Here is a 15,784-nt window from a genome sequence, read left to right on the forward strand (position 1 = left end):
TATGTGCATAGTTGCAGTTAATATATTCTCTAGTATCTTGCATGTAAACATTTGTTATACAGCATTTCACATGTGCAGAAGGACCTTATTAGCGCATTGTGTTACTCACCACTGTTTTCTGGAGTATGTGAAATTATGCTTAAATACAGTAATCCCTCCTCCATCGCAGGGGTTGCGTTCCAGAGCCACCCGCGAAATAAGAAAATTCGCGAAGTAGAAACCATATGTTTATATGGTTATTTTTATATTGTCATGCTTGGGTCACAGATTTGCGCAGAAACACAGGAGGTTGTAGAGAGACAGGAACATTATTCAAACACAGCAAACAAACATTTGTCTCTTTTTCAAAAGTTTAAACTGTGCTCCATGACAAGACAGAGATGACAGTTCCGTCTCACAATTAAAAGAATGCAAACATATTTTCCTCTTCAAAGGAGTGCGCGTCAGGAGCAGAGTCTGTCAGAAAGACAGAGGAAAGCAAACAAATCAATAGGGCTGTTTGCTTTTAAGTATGCGAAGCACCGAGGCACAAAGCTGTTGAAGGCGGCAGCTCACACCCCCTCCGTCAGGAGCAGGAAGAGAGAGAGAGAGAGAGAGAGAGAGAGACAGAGTTTGACAGAGAGAAAAACAAACCGTCAAAAATCAATACGTGCCCTTCGAGCTTTTTAGTATGCGAAGCACCGTGCAGCATGTCGCTTCAGGAAGCAGCTGCACAGAAGATAGCAACGTGAAGATAATCTTTCAGCATTTTTAGACGAGCGTCCGTATCGTCTAGGTGTGCGAACAGCCCCCCCAGCTCACACCCCCTACGCCAGGATCAGAGAAAGTCAGCGCAAGAGAGAGAAAAGTAAGTTGGATAGCTTCTCAGCCATCTGCCAATAGCGTCCCTTGTATGAAATCAACTGGGCAAACCAACTGAGGAAGCATGTACCAGAAATTAAAAGACCCATTGTCCTCAGAAATCCGCGAACCAGCAAAAATCCGCGATATATATTTAAATATGCTTACTTATAAAATCCGTGATAGATTGAAGCCGCGAAAGGCGAAGCGCGATATAGCGAGGGATCACTGTATAAGGAAAACCAAACACGGGGGTTGGCGAGCGAAGTGAGCAGGGAGCAAAGCCCCCTAGTGTGTGTGTATGTATGTATGTATGTATATATATATATATATATATATATATATATACAGTACTGTGCAAAAGTTTTAGGCAGGTGTGAAAAAATGAAGTAAACAAAGAATGCTTTCAGAAATATAAATAATGATTGTTTATTGTGGAACAGCCAATCTCTGCTACCAAGGTGAGGTTATGGAAGACAGTTTCAAGGCAAGATTGAGCACAGCAACAGGACACAAGGTAGTTATACTGATTTCAAAGCAGACTGGGGTTTCAAGATGTGCTGTTCAAGCTCTTTTGAAGAAGCACAAAGAAACGGGCAACGTTGAGGATCATAGACGCAGTATTCAGCCAAGGAAACTTAGTGCCGCAGATGAAAGACACATCAAGCTTATTACCATTCGAAATCAGAAGATGTCCAGCAGTGCCATCAGCTCAGAACTGGCAGAAACCAGTGGGACCCAGGTACACCCGTCTACTGTCCGGAGAAGTCTGGCCAAAAGTGGTCTTCATGGAAGAGTTGCAGCCAAAAAGCCACACCTCCGACGTGGAAACAAGGCCAAGCGACTCAAGTATGCACGAAAACATAGGAAATGGGGTGCAGAAAAATGGAAGCAGGTGCTCTGGACTGATGAGTCAAAATTTGAAATATTTGGCTGTAGCAGAAGGCAGTTATAATTATAAGTGTCTGCAGGCAACAGTGAAGCATGGTGGAGGTTCCTTGAACGTTTGGGGCTGAATTTCTGCAAATGGAGTTGGAGATTTGGTCAGGATTAATGGTGTTCTCAATGCTGAGAAATACAGACAGATACTTATCCATCAAGCAATACCATCAGGGAGGCATATGATTGGCCCCAAATTTATTCTGCAGCAGGACAACAACCCCAAACATACAGCCAAAGTCATTCAGAACTATCTTCAGCGTAAAGAAGAACAAGAAGTCCTGGAAGTGATGGTATGGCCCCCACAGAGCCCAGATCTCAACATCATCGAGTGTGTCTGGGATTACATGAAGAGACAGAAGGATGTGAGGAAACCTACATCCACAGAAGATCTGTGGTTAATTCTCCAAGATGTTTGGAACAACCTACCAGCCGAGTTCCTTCAAAATCTGTGTGCAAGTGTACCTAGAGGAATTGATGCTGTTTTGAAGGCAAAGGGTGGTCACACCAAATATTGATGTGATTTAGATTTCTCTTTTGTTCATTCACTGCATTTTGTTGTTTGATGAAAATAAATGATTAACACTTCCATTTTTGAAAGCATTCTTTGTTTACAGCATTTTTTTTCACACCTGCCTAAAACTTTTGCACAGTACTATGTATATATAATATATATATATATATATATATATATATATATATATATAAATAACAAGAATCAATTTCTTTGGTGGTGATTTCTGTAGCATTTGCATCTGCTAATTACAGGGGGTTCAAATGCTAGCTACAAAATTAATATGTAGGACATAGTGATTCATTTTCCAAGATCAAAGGGACATGATCAAAGTTATCAATAGCATCATACTTGCAAGATTTGATAGTGGGTAATAAATTATTATTGGGAAAGAAATGATCGATTCTTGAGTAACTATGATGAGGGATATTCTTGAGTTTGGATTTAAGAATCTCCATGGGCCTGATAAGTTATGATCCATTACAAACTGTGTGATTCTTTTTGCAGTATTAGATGTTATCACCACTGTAGTTAAAGACCTATCCAGGTCTAGAGTAATGCCGTAATCAATCAGCCACTGATCTAAATTGTCCGATTTCCACTCCAAATTACTCTTGGTTAGTGGCAAGTTGGCTGATCACAAAAAAATGATTTTTTCAGCATCTGTTTTTCTACAGTTTACACTAATTAAGTCATAGTGCTCATTTATGCAAAGTATTACAGTACTTGAGAAAGTGCACAGGTTGTTTTTTTACTGGAACGCTTACTATATATGGAAAAAATTTAGACTTTAGTAGAAAGGGTGCTTAGGTCAGTGTGGGGGTCTGGCTGTACTTGTTAGATCTGAACTGAACATCAAAGCAATGCCCATTGAATTTCCATTGAGGTGTCTCAGTACAATTTGCCGGCACGCAGGGACCGAGTATATTCGGCGACATATATTCATTGAGTGCTGCAACTGGCTATAGTCGCTTCACAGAGCAATTTGCCAGCACGTCGGAGCTGGATCAGTCTGAGCCGTATATTCATTGAGCAGCCAGCTCATGACCACTGCCGGCCCCAGCACCACTGCAGCATCACTGTCCCTGGGATTCAGCCGCTGCACTAGACTAATTTGCAGGCATCAGCATTGGCCTCTGTTCTTGTGTGCAGCCAGTTCAAGTGCAGTTGGCTCCGTGATTTACTGAATTTCATCAATGCCGTCAGTTGCACCTTGTACCTATAATAGATTGTTGCAGTAGTGTTTTATGGGCAGTATGTAAAATGATCAGTGTTGCAGTAATTGTGATGCTCTTTGCATGAAAAAAAATGTGTTCTGTTAAAATTTCACATTTTCTTTGTGAATTGTGACGTTTACTTAAAAAGTGCAGCAAAAGAGTATTTGGCGTCCAGGGGTGCATTAACCCCAAAGTATGTGATGGTTTAAGGGTTAAAATACCAGGGATAACACTTTACTATAGAACATAGAGCTTCTACACAGTTGGTTATTAAGGGGAATTAGTGGAAAAAATTTACAAGGTTAAAGAAAAAAAAACTGGTATCGGAATTGGCTGATTCTGGTGAAATGAAATTTGTGATCAGCCCTAAAAGAACTCGATCTGAGAATATGTAGAAGATGTATTTACTTTTCTATACTCTGTATGATTGTAAACTATTCTGAACATTACAAAATAACTTCTCTCCCTCCTGAGACATTTAAACGTTGCATTCATTAAACCTAAATGAATTGTTGTGTGGATTTCAACATTGTTTTCTAGAAATTTTTAGACCAAGCTAAGTCACAGTTGTCTCTGTGATTTCAGGAAACCACGTCCTGTATCTCAGTTGGTTTCACAGCAAGTAACCCAGCAGTTTGCACCTCCTACACAGCCAAAGAAAGAGAAAAAAGACAAAGCAGAAAAGGAAAAAAGTGAGAAGGAAACTGCACTCAAAAAGAACAGTCACAAGAAAACAAGGTAAGCTCTTTAAAGTCATTTGTTGATCTTTAATATTTTCATTTGTAAAATATTTTTAAATTTGTAATTTGCTTTATAATTAATAGTTTGGAAGGATTTAGACTATCATATCAAAATCATAGACAATTTACACTAAATAAAGTGGTCAGGATTTTTTTTTTTCTCCACAAGACATCACAAGAAAATTATGTAATTTTAGCGTCTTCAGAAAGTGTTCAAATCCCTTCACTTTCTGTCCATTTTATTGTGTTTTCAATTTAATTTCAAATAGCCAAATTTGTCATTTTTTTGCCCATCAATCTACACTCAGTAACCTAAAATGACAAAGTGAAAACATGTTTTTTGGAAGGTTTGCAAATTCATTAAAAATTAAAAACTGAAATCTCTCATTTATATAAGTATCGAGACCCTGTGGCAGTCCAAACTGTGGTCATTTGCATTCAGGTTGCTTTAATTTTCCTTGAGATAGTTCTAGAACTTGATTGGAGTCCACCTGTGGCAATCTGGATATAGTTTAGAAAGGGACAAACCTGTGTATATAAGGTCCAACAATTCACACTGCATTTCAGGACAAAAACGAAGCCATAAATTCCAAGGAACTGTCGTGAGGCACAGATCAGGACAAGAGTATAGTAGCATTTTTATTGCCATCATTGTTTCCAGGATTACAAAGAACTCAATAATTGTGAAACTCAGGAAGTTTGGAGCCACCAGGAATCTCCCTAGAGTTGACCATGTGACCAAACTGAGTACCTGGGCAAGAAAGCCTTGGTCAAGGAGGTGATGCATGGTGGTGGCAGCATCATGCTATAGGTGTGCTTTTCAGGGACAGGGGGATTCAGAATTTACGGAAGGATGAATGCAGCCAAATATAAAGAGGTAATTGAAAGAAAGCATGTTCCAGAATGCAAGCAACCTTAGACTGAGGCAACAGGTCAGCTTTAAGCATTTCAGTGATCCAAAACGTACAGCCAAGACAACAATGGAGTGGCTTCATGAAAATTCTATGACTGTCCTTCAGTAGCCTAGCCAAAGCCCAGATTTAATCCACATAGAACATCTGTGGAAGATGGCAGTTTACACATGCTGCCCATCCAGTCTCATGGAGCTTGAGGTCTACCAGGAGCAATGGAATAAACTACCAAAATCCAGGTAAGTAAAGCTTACGGAGACTTACAACTTCAAGTCTTCTTGGATAATTGCTGCCAAAAGGGTTTCAATGAAGTACTGAGTTAATGTTCTGAGTACTTACATAAAGAAAAGATTTCAGTTTTTGATTATTAATTAATTTCCTTTCTGAAAATAGGTTTTCATTTTGTCATTATGTGTTTTTGAATGTAGATTGACGGAAGAAAATGGTACATTTATCAATTTAAAGTTAAATTTAGAATACAATAAAGTTATGCAGAAATTGAAGGGGTCTGAATGCTTTCTGAATCTATTGTACTGGTAATTTGCTTTAATCCCTCAACTGAAAGACCCAAGGTTATTGTGGCACATTAAATATGACATTGTTTGTTATTGTACTTTACTATAATTATGTTACTTAGTGAAAGATGCTCCTTATAAACCTTTAGTAAGCATTTTCTAGTAGTCACCTGAATTTGTGAAATATACAGTGCATCTGGAAAGTATTCACAGCGCATCACTTTTTCCACGTTTTGTTATGTTACAGCCTTATTCCAAAATGGATTAAATTCATTTTTTTCCTCAGAATTCTACACACAACACCCCATAATGACAACATTAAGAACATTTACTTGAGGTTTTTGTAAATTTATTAAAAATAAAAAAACTGAGAAATCACATGTACATAAGTATTCACAGCCTTTGCTCAATACTTTGTCAATGCACCTTTGGCAGCAATTACAGCCTCAAGTCTTTTTGAATATGATGCCACAAGCTTGGCACACCTATCCTTGGCCAGTTTCGCCCATTCCTCTTTGCAGCACCTCTCAAGCTCCATCAGGTTGGATGGGAAGCGTCGGTGCACAGCCATTTTAAGATCTCTCCAGAGATGTTCAATCGGATTCAAGTCTGGGCTCTAGCTGGGCCACTCAAGGACATTCACAGAGTTGTCCTGAAGCCACTCCTTTGATATCTTGGCTGTGTGCTTAGGGTCGTTGTCCTGCTGAAAGATGAACCGTCGCCCCAGTCTGAGGTCAAGAGCGCTCTGGAGCAGGTTTTCATCCAGGATGTCTCTGTACATTGCTGCAGTCATCTTTCCCTTTATCCTGACTAGTCTCCCAGTCCCTGCCGCTGAAAGACATCCCCACAGCATGATGCTGCCACCAACATGCTTCACTGTAGGGATGGTATTGGCCTGGTGATGAGCGTTGCCTGGTTTCCTCCAAACATGACGCCTGGCATTTACACCAAAGAGTTCAATCTTTATCTCATCAGACCAGAGAATTTTCTTTCTCATGGTCTGAGAGTCCTTCAGGTGTCTTTTGGCAAACTCCTGCCATGTACCTTTTACTTAGTAGTGACTTCCGTCTGGCCACTCTACCATACAGGCCTGATTGGTGGATTGCTGCAGAGATGGTTGTCCTTCTGGAAGGTTCTCCTCTTTCCACAGAGGATCTCTGGAGCTCAGACAGAGTGGCCATCGGGTTCTTGGTCACCTCCCTGACTAAGGCCCTTCTCCCCCGATCGCTCAGTTTAGATGGCCGGCCAGCACTAGGAAGAGTCCTGGAGGTTTTGAACTTCTTCCACTTACGGATGATGGAGGCCACTGTGCTCATTGGGACCTTCAAAGCAGCAGAAATTTTTCTGTAACCTTCCCCAGATTTGTGCCTCGAGATAATCCTGTCTTGGAGGTCTACAGACAGACATGAACTATCAATTGTGGAACCTTATATAGACAGGTGTGTGCCTTTCCAAATCATGTCCAATCAACTGTATTTACCACAGGTGGACTCCAATTAAGCTGCAGAAACATCTCAAGAATGATCAGGGGAAACAGGATGTACCTGAGCTCAATTTTGAGCTTCATGGCAAAGGCTGTGAATACTTACAGTATGTACATGTGCTTTCTCAATTTTTTTATTTTTAATAAATTTGCAAAAATCTCAAGAGAACTTTTTTCACGTTCTCTTTATGGGGTGTTGTGTGTAGAATTCTGAGGAAAAAAAATGAATTTAATCCATTTTGGAATAAGGCTGTAACATAACAAAATGTGGAAGAAGTGATGTGCTGAGAATACTTTCCGGATGCACTGTATCTAATGATTAGAAAGTTGCTAGTGTGAATTTAATCCACACTAAAGGGAGACAATGGAAATCTGTTACAGACTAAAATGCCAGAAATGGGGAACATACAGACTCCACTTTAGGTGTGGGAATCAAATCTAGAACACTGAATCTGGGAAGCAGAACGTCTTCCCACAGTGCTACCGTGCATCTACTAAAACGTGAATTTGCCTGTAAAATATGCTGACTAAAGGCATTTTATGCATTTATTTTAGAAGTAAAACAGACATTTTGGTAGGGCTTCTTACAAAATTCAGTAATTTAATTAATTTCAGAGAGACTTTGTGGCTAGTCCTAAGGATTTTTTGTTTGGTCTTGGACTATTGAAATACCAGTTATACTATTTGTTTTTTTTTTATTAAAAACTAATAACAAATTCTGTTGAGTGCAGTCTTCCATAATAATTCTAAAATACCTAGTTCATCACCGTACATTGTATTCTTATCAGTGAAGGTTATAAGGGACCTATGAGTGGACTGTTGCTGTAATTTCTGTTAATGACATTGATTGTGATATAGTTAGCAAAACTGTGCGTTTTGTAAGGATACAAAATGCTTAGAAAGCAGAATGTTAATGGAGCATTCCTTACATAATGAATTGTGGAGATATGAAACAAAGTAACAGATAGCGGTAGTTGTGTTTTAGTGATTGTGTTGTAGAAAAAGTAAGTGAACCCCTGGATTTATTAACTAACTCTTTCTTTGACAGCAGTAAACTCTTAACAAACATTTCTGGTAGCTGCAGATCAGACATCCATAACGTTCAGGAGGAATTTTGGTCCCTTCTTCTTTTCAGAACTACTCCAGCTCAGCCATATTCTTAGGATGTTTAATGTGAACAACTCTCTTCAGGTCATTCCATGTCCTCTCTGTAGAGTTTAGGTGTAACCTCTGACTATGGGCCATTCCAAAAGGCTGCTTTTTCTTTCTTGAAGCCATTTTGTACTAGATTTATTTTGATGTATAGGACCATTGTCCTGCTGCTTTACACAGTTTCTACTAAGCTTCAGCTGGCAGACAGCTACCCTGACATGGTCCTTTAGGATACCTTGGTAAACTTGGAAATTAATTTTACCCTTGTAATGGCAAGATGTCCAGGCTTGAGGTCCCAGATCACTGTGCTCCCCCACCATATTTCACTATTGGGATCTTATTTTCATTTTGGTATGCAGTGCTCATTTTATACCATGCATACTACTGTATTTTTTCTGAACAATTAGCCTTAACTGCTGTCTTTCCTGAGCAATTTAGTTATCAGTCCACAAAACATTTTCACAATATTTTTATGTACTGTAATACTTGTGGACCTGGTAAACGTCAGGTATGCAGCAGTGTGTTTTTTGGGAGAGCAGTAGTAGGCTTTTGTACCATGTTAGCCATTATGGATGCAATGAGAAGTCGAGCAAAATGGTACCTTTTATTGGCTAACTAAAAAGATTGCAATATGCAAACTTTCAAGGCAGCTCAGACCCCTTATTAATACTTTATTAGGTTCAACTGCTTGTTAACACAAATATCTAATCACCCTATCACATGGCAGCAACTGAATGCATTTAGGCATGAAGACATTGCCAAGACAACCAGCTGAAGTTCAAACCAAACATCAGAATGGGAAAGAAAGGTGATTTAAGTGACTTTTTGAATGTGATATGGTTGTTGGTGCCAGACAGGTCTGAGTATTTCAGAAACTGCTGATCTACTGGGACTTTCACGCACAACCATCTCTAGGGTTTACAGGGAATGGTTCCAAAAAGGGAAAATATCCAGTAAGCGGCAGTTCTCTGGGCGACAATGCCTTGTTAATGCCAGAGATTAGAGAAGAATGGCCAGACTGGTTCAAGCTGATAGAAAGGCAACAGTAACTCAAATAACCACTCATTACAACCAAGGTATGCGGAAGAGCGTCTCTGAATGCACAACATGTTGAATCTTGAAGTGGATGGGCTACAGAAGCAGGAGATCGCACAGGGTGCCACTCCTGTCAGCTAAGAACAGGCAACGGAGGCTACAATGCACATGGGCTCACCAGAATTGGACAATAGAAGATTGGATAAACGTTGCCTGGTCTGATGAGTCTTGATTTTTGCTGCGACGTTCAGATGATAAGGTCAGAACTTGGCATCAATAACATGAAAGCATGGATCCGTCCTGCCTTGTATCAAGGGTTCAGGCTGGTGGTGGTGTAATGATGTGGGGAATATTTTCTTGGCACAGTTTGGGCCCCTTAGTACCAACTGAGCATTGTTTCAATGTCACAGCCTACCAGAGTATTGTTGCTGACCGTTTTCCATTCTGTTATAGTGTGTAAAATAGGAGACATTAGACAGTGGAGCTTTTCTTCTGTTTGAAATATCTACAGAATCTGTGCTGCCTGTCTGAACTGGCACTGTATGAAGGGTTATTAGCTGTATTTTGTTTAGCCGTAGTTTTGACCCTTATTTTTTTCTTGTTTCCATTCTGTTTTAGTACGTTGAACATGATACATCAGACAGATGAGCTTCTCTTCTATTTGAGGTTCTGTATTTCTCATTGCTATATTTTATGTGTTGTACTTCTAGGTGAATGCTCATTGGTTCTCAACTCAACCAGTTTAATTTTATCTTAGCCAGTCGCAGACTAGTTGGTCTCAGTTTTTGGGTGTGTCACATTAGAAGATTTGCTTCATCCTAGCATGTGGCCAACTGCCTCTGATTGGCTAAGATTATGTAAATGAAAGCTACAAATGAAAATCGCTGGAAAAGTAATCTAATGTGACATAGCCTTAATGTGAAACTGTAAGATTGAAGAGATTGAATACTGAAAGTGCTCCCTGGCACACTGTTACAGAATTTGTCTTGGCTGATAGTGCTTGTGATGACAAAGATTTAATTTGAAGCATGCTGATCATACTCGGCAGCTTAGTCAATATTCTTCTCTGATGTTGCCTCCACAACATCCACAGTAGACTCCTGTTCTCATGCTACTACTTCAGTATAGTACTATATAAAACAGCTCACATGAACTACAGGCTGATAGAATGTGTAGAAAAGTGCACAGCAAATGATTTGGGCCTCCTCAGTAAATAAATTTGCTTCTGTCCTTGTGTATATGGCTTCTTTGTTAGCAGCCCAACACACATTCCTGTTTTTGTCCACCCAAGGTGGAACACCAGAACTTGCACACTTTTTTAAACACCAGAGACTTGAAAACTGTACTCTTTCTGGATTTGCTAATACATAGATGACAGGTTGTAGAATATTTCAGCCTAATCTATTTCCAGCTGTGTTCCTTCTCTTGTGCATCACTTATACACTTCTATAAGGGACGTATCTCAATTGTGTATATGTAGTCTGACTTTTACAGCGGTGAATAGTTACTTAATTGACAAATGTGATGTGTATATCAAACACCATCTTGAGACACAAGATGACTTGCAAGTATAATTGCTGTCAGAGCACTTTAGGAGAAAGATAAGTGATTGATTTGTGCAGTAATGTTATTTGAGCTGAGGCATTATGTGCTCAGTGTTTGAGGGGCCACAACACTGGGTTGTGATTTTCCTTGGATGACTGGGGAACTGTTAGGAAATTTTTAGAAGACACCCACAGGTATTATGGTGTCTTGGGAACACCCAGTGAACAATTTTGTTAAAGTTAGTTGAAATCTTACTTCAAGAAAAGGTTGTTTCACATCTTTGGTGTGATAAGTGGATCATCACCTTAAACACATTAATGGTATCTGCAAGCTATAGTCAAATAGTTTTTGGTATTATCATACTGACAACCCTCACTTGTAGTTACCTAGTATGAAGGAAAACCTCAAGCTAAAGGATGCTTTACCTGTAAATCTGAGATAATTGTCCATGTATAGCAGTACAGTATGTGAGGTGTACTAGAGAGCTAGATTTATTGAAGTCTTATTAGGGATGCTTAAGAGAATGCCCACATATGATTCAGAAAGTATCCATGTTGTTTTCAGCAAGGATTAGGAAATATTGACCTTGACTGAATATTTTCTATAACTGGGAAGAACATTTTGTGAAGTTTCTGATTCTGGAATAGATGTCTTCCTAATAGGTTCTTCATGCATTGCTTCCTAATAGCCGATGGCTTCACTTCTGTGACTGAGCCCATTACATAGAGTGGGGTGGGCCTCAGTGGTAAGACTGCAGTGGTTCACAATATGTGCTTGATGTACAGTATTTGAAGTGTGAAGTACAGTTGGATTAAATGAGGTTCCTCCGTCAGGTTGTGGGACGTGTTCTGCATGGTATGATAAAGCTTTCAACATTGCAGGACCATTGTAGAAGAGAACTGCACCTGCTCCAGATCAGAGGGACCATCTGAGGTAGTGTAATCTAATGAAGATTTACCGTGGTTACCTCCTTCAGGAGATGTACTGGCAATTTCTTAAGAGGAAGTGGAAAAATTGAAGTCTGTTGCTCAGTTCTGCTAAGCCTTCTTTCAATTTTTGATTTAATAAATTTACTAATACATTTTCGTCTATGCATTATGTTGAATTTGAGATCTTCATAGGAATTCTGAAACTATTCAGAGCTTTAAGGCACTAGATTAGTCAGATGTTAAATATGGCAAAGCATCAGGCTGCATTTGTGGCTACAAGACAAGTCACCAGAAGTCATAATTACACAATAAGAGTGTGTTTGAAATATGCAGTTAAGTTGATAGTGATATTGACTTTAGTCTACATGGTGTTATTGAATTAAGCTGTACTAAATATTCTTAAAAATGATAATGGAGATCTACACAAAAATGTATGTTTTTGACATTGCCATGCAGCTCATTTCCTCTTATAAACATGTTTGCTTTCTATATGAATAGGCCAAGATTAAAAAACGTGGACAGAAGCAGTGCTCAACATTTGGAAGTGACAGTAGGAGACCTGACTGTTATTATCACAGACTTTAAGGAGAAAACAAAGTCCACACCTGCTTCCAGTGCTACGTCTGCTGATCAGCACAGCCAGAGTGGCTCCAGTTCCGACAACACAGAACGAGCAATGTCCAGGTCATCATCTCCTCGGGGAGAAGGATCATCAGTAAATGGAGAATCCCACTAAACATGCCACTTAACTTTCATTAGTCAGTTTTGGTCATCACAATGTAAAATGTATGCCAAGATATATCGCCAGAAGTTGAAATTTAGCCAAGAAAACAGGATACACCATATTTTCATGACATGCGGGAATAGTAGTGCATACAGTCTTAAAGCCTTTTTATGCACTGGAGAGCTTAAGCTTCCAAAAGAGTGTAACTTTGTACTTTAAGATGTGGTATCAATTTTTTTCACCCTTGATGTGTATGGAATACGATGTAAAAAGCTCTTGATGTTTCCAGAAGTAGACCACTCTTTAAGTGTCATGTAAATGTGGTAGTATTTTTCTTTGAATCAGTGTTATAATATCACTATTCAGTTTTACCTTTTTGCTTTGTAACCCAGTTTCCCACCTGGCATGAAATGCATACAAATCTAGGAAAAAAAGTGAAAGACTGTCTAACATGCATACCATTTTAAAACATACAATGTATAGCAACCAGATGTATATGCACAATGCCATTAGTATGTGAAGTAATAGCAGCAGGTTATTTATGTGCACAATGGCATTATAATATGATCTAAACATAATAGCTGCAGATCCTGTACGTAGTCATTTTTATTACACCGGCTGGCACTTGGTGTGGTTAAACCAGAGCCTGTTCAATGAAGTTGAAACGCAAAATGAAAAAAACGAGTGTATGTATATCAATTTTATAATTGTTTTACAGCACACATGCCCCTTTGTGTTGCTGCTTTTAATGAGCAGTCTTATTGTATGTAAATGAACACCTCACATAACGCATATTGTTTTAATGTCAATACAAAGGTTTATAAGTAAAAGAATGTTTAGAGATTGGTTTATATCTTGATCTTCTTCCCACTCATTTTATATTATAAATGTTAGTTTGTTGTTCCTTACAGTGATTTATATCGCAGATATCACACAATTCAATTAAAACTATAGACAACTTAGTAAAAATGCATCTTAAACATGAAATTGCTATGGTGTCTAAGTTATTCTTCAAGCATACATTTGATTCCTTAAATATTTTGTCAGGTTCAATATTTTGCAGAACACTGAGAATATTTTAATGTTTGTTTCTTTATTACTTATTGCTTAAAATGTCAACTTGAACTATGTGTGTTACATGTATTGTCATTTCTGCCGAATTTCTAATATTTTTGGCCTAATTAAGGAGTTTTTGTTTTGACTTATTATTCAGTTATATTCAATTGTTAAACTTCTAAAGGACCACGGCACCTTTTTTGTTGAATTTGTGAAAAGTTTAAATTCATAAATGAAGAGCTACTTTAAATTTTCACATTTAATCAAGTTTTTTTTTTTTTTTTTTTTTTTTTTTATGCAAAACATTTAATCCCAGAATTTTGTTAATGATGTTTGTCATGACTTGTTGCATTTGGTGGCATGCTTTTGCTAGTCTCAAACCTTATTATTGTATTTTACCATTACTTGGTGGAAAAAGTGGTGCTACTGCTGTGTCTTTATGTGACGAACACTTAAGCCTAAAATATTTTAAAATATATACATAAAAAAAATCTGGTAAAATCACTAAATGTTTCAAAGAAATCTTAAGATCACAAAGCAAAATGGCACAAGAAGGCATGTGAAAAATTTAATGAAATCCACCATTTTTGTTGCTTTATTGCATAAAGGCAATCTGTAAACAATTTCCAGCAGCACTTGGTTACTGTTTATTTTGATGAAGTTATAAGCACTGATATTCTTTCTTTAGGAAACGTGAGTAGAGAACTCTAGTTCTGTTTTACATCTCCTTCTAGCTGAGTTTGAGAAATCTGTTCATTTCCTTTAAACTGCAAATGCTTCAACCAGAATGGCCAATTCACGTAAATGTAATTTACACCCATCTCCACAATGTATGTGTTGTACTAGTGAAATTTTCTGGTTTACAGTTTAGTTTCTATCAAGGGCCCCTCTTCCTTTGTCCAGGCATAAGGAGGTTATATCACTTTTATAATTGTATCAGAATTTACAGTGGTGGGTTATGTCATAGTGGGAAAAAATAGATCCAGTTTTTTAATGAGGCTAGTCATTGTGTGGCTTGATCCTTAGGACAGACATAGTTTCAGCATTATCTGCCTATGCTGGTGACTGACTATGAGTAAGTTGGGAAAATACAGAGTGGCCATCTGACTGCTGATTTTTTTTTTTTTTTTTGCTGCTGGGTGTGTTAACACTGAATGTGGGTTTAGATCAGATCGTTTCAATTAAATCATAATTTGATCCACCTCTTTTGTGAGCAGTCTTGACTACTGTGCTTTATACTCGAAAGCCTTGACTCAGAGTCACTGCAGGTTATGTCTAGTATATAGATATTTGGGACACTCAAACTTGCCTTGTGCATTTCTGAGAGTGTGTGTCAGTGTGACTGACCTTGTATGTTGACATACCTGCAAATGTGCTTTGGACATTTTCAGAAGAGTAAAACCGGTTTGCCTGTAAGACTAAAATAAAGTGCCTATGTTACCTTACTGTAAATGCCTACCCCATTTAATCAAGCATATTTGTTAGAAATATAGTGTATTAAAGAAATTCCACAACTCTTGATAGTTGTACTAATGAGGAAAATGTTATTTTGCTAATATGATGCACTTTTACCCCAAGTTTAAAATTACTGACATTAGGACCTGCTTAGATAAGGATAATAAATGGTAAAGTGATTAACAGTTCAGTTTTTTTTTCTCAATTTTTAGCAACTTTAAGTTTATTATAGCAAAAAAAAGGAAGTATTTACCACCACCAAGAGGGATTAGAGGACTTTATACTATGGTAAATGAGAAACTGATGGAAACAAAAACTGTAGCACAGTTAAACAAAGAATAGTCTACAGGTGCTGGTCATAAAATTAGAATATGATGACAAAGTTGATTTATTTCAGTAATTCCATTCAAAAAGTGAAACTTGTATATTAGATTCATTCATTACACACAGACTGATGTATTTCAAATGTTTATTTCTTTTAATGTTGATGATTATAACTGACAACTAATGAAAATCCCAAATTCAGTATCTCAGAAAATTAGAATACAGTAATCCCTCGCTATATCGCGCTTCGCCTTTCGTGGCTTCACTCCATCGCGGATTTTATATGTAAGCATATTTAAATATATATCGCGGATTTCTGCGGACAATGGGTCTTAATTTCTGGTACATGCTTCCTCAGTTGGTTTGCCCAGTTGATTTCATACAAGGGACGCTATTGGCAGATGG

The 15,784-nt window shown here is 38.1% G+C and overlaps 1 protein-coding gene across 2 annotated transcripts in view; it reads left to right on the forward strand.

Annotated features, from left to right (window-relative positions):
* The window catches only part of yaf2 (YY1 associated factor 2), a 51,377-nt gene extending 37,154 nt beyond the window's left edge, over positions 1-14,223 (forward strand). The window contains exons 3-5 of one of the 2 annotated variants that reach the window (XM_028810873.2): positions 4,096-4,248; positions 9,965-10,012; positions 12,319-14,223. In XM_028810873.2, coding sequence (XP_028666706.1) covers positions 4,096-4,248; positions 9,965-10,012; positions 12,319-12,556 — 439 coding nt within the window. In that variant the 3' untranslated portion in view covers positions 12,557-14,223. The remainder of the gene's footprint in view (positions 1-4,095; positions 4,249-9,964; positions 10,013-12,318) is intronic. The other variant, XM_028810886.2, reaches the window with a different exon arrangement.
* The last annotated feature ends 1,561 nt before the right edge of the window (positions 14,224-15,784 follow it).

Source organism: Erpetoichthys calabaricus, chromosome 1, assembly GCF_900747795.2.
Source record: "Erpetoichthys calabaricus chromosome 1, fErpCal1.3, whole genome shotgun sequence".
NCBI lineage: Eukaryota > Metazoa > Chordata > Cladistia > Polypteriformes > Polypteridae > Erpetoichthys > Erpetoichthys calabaricus.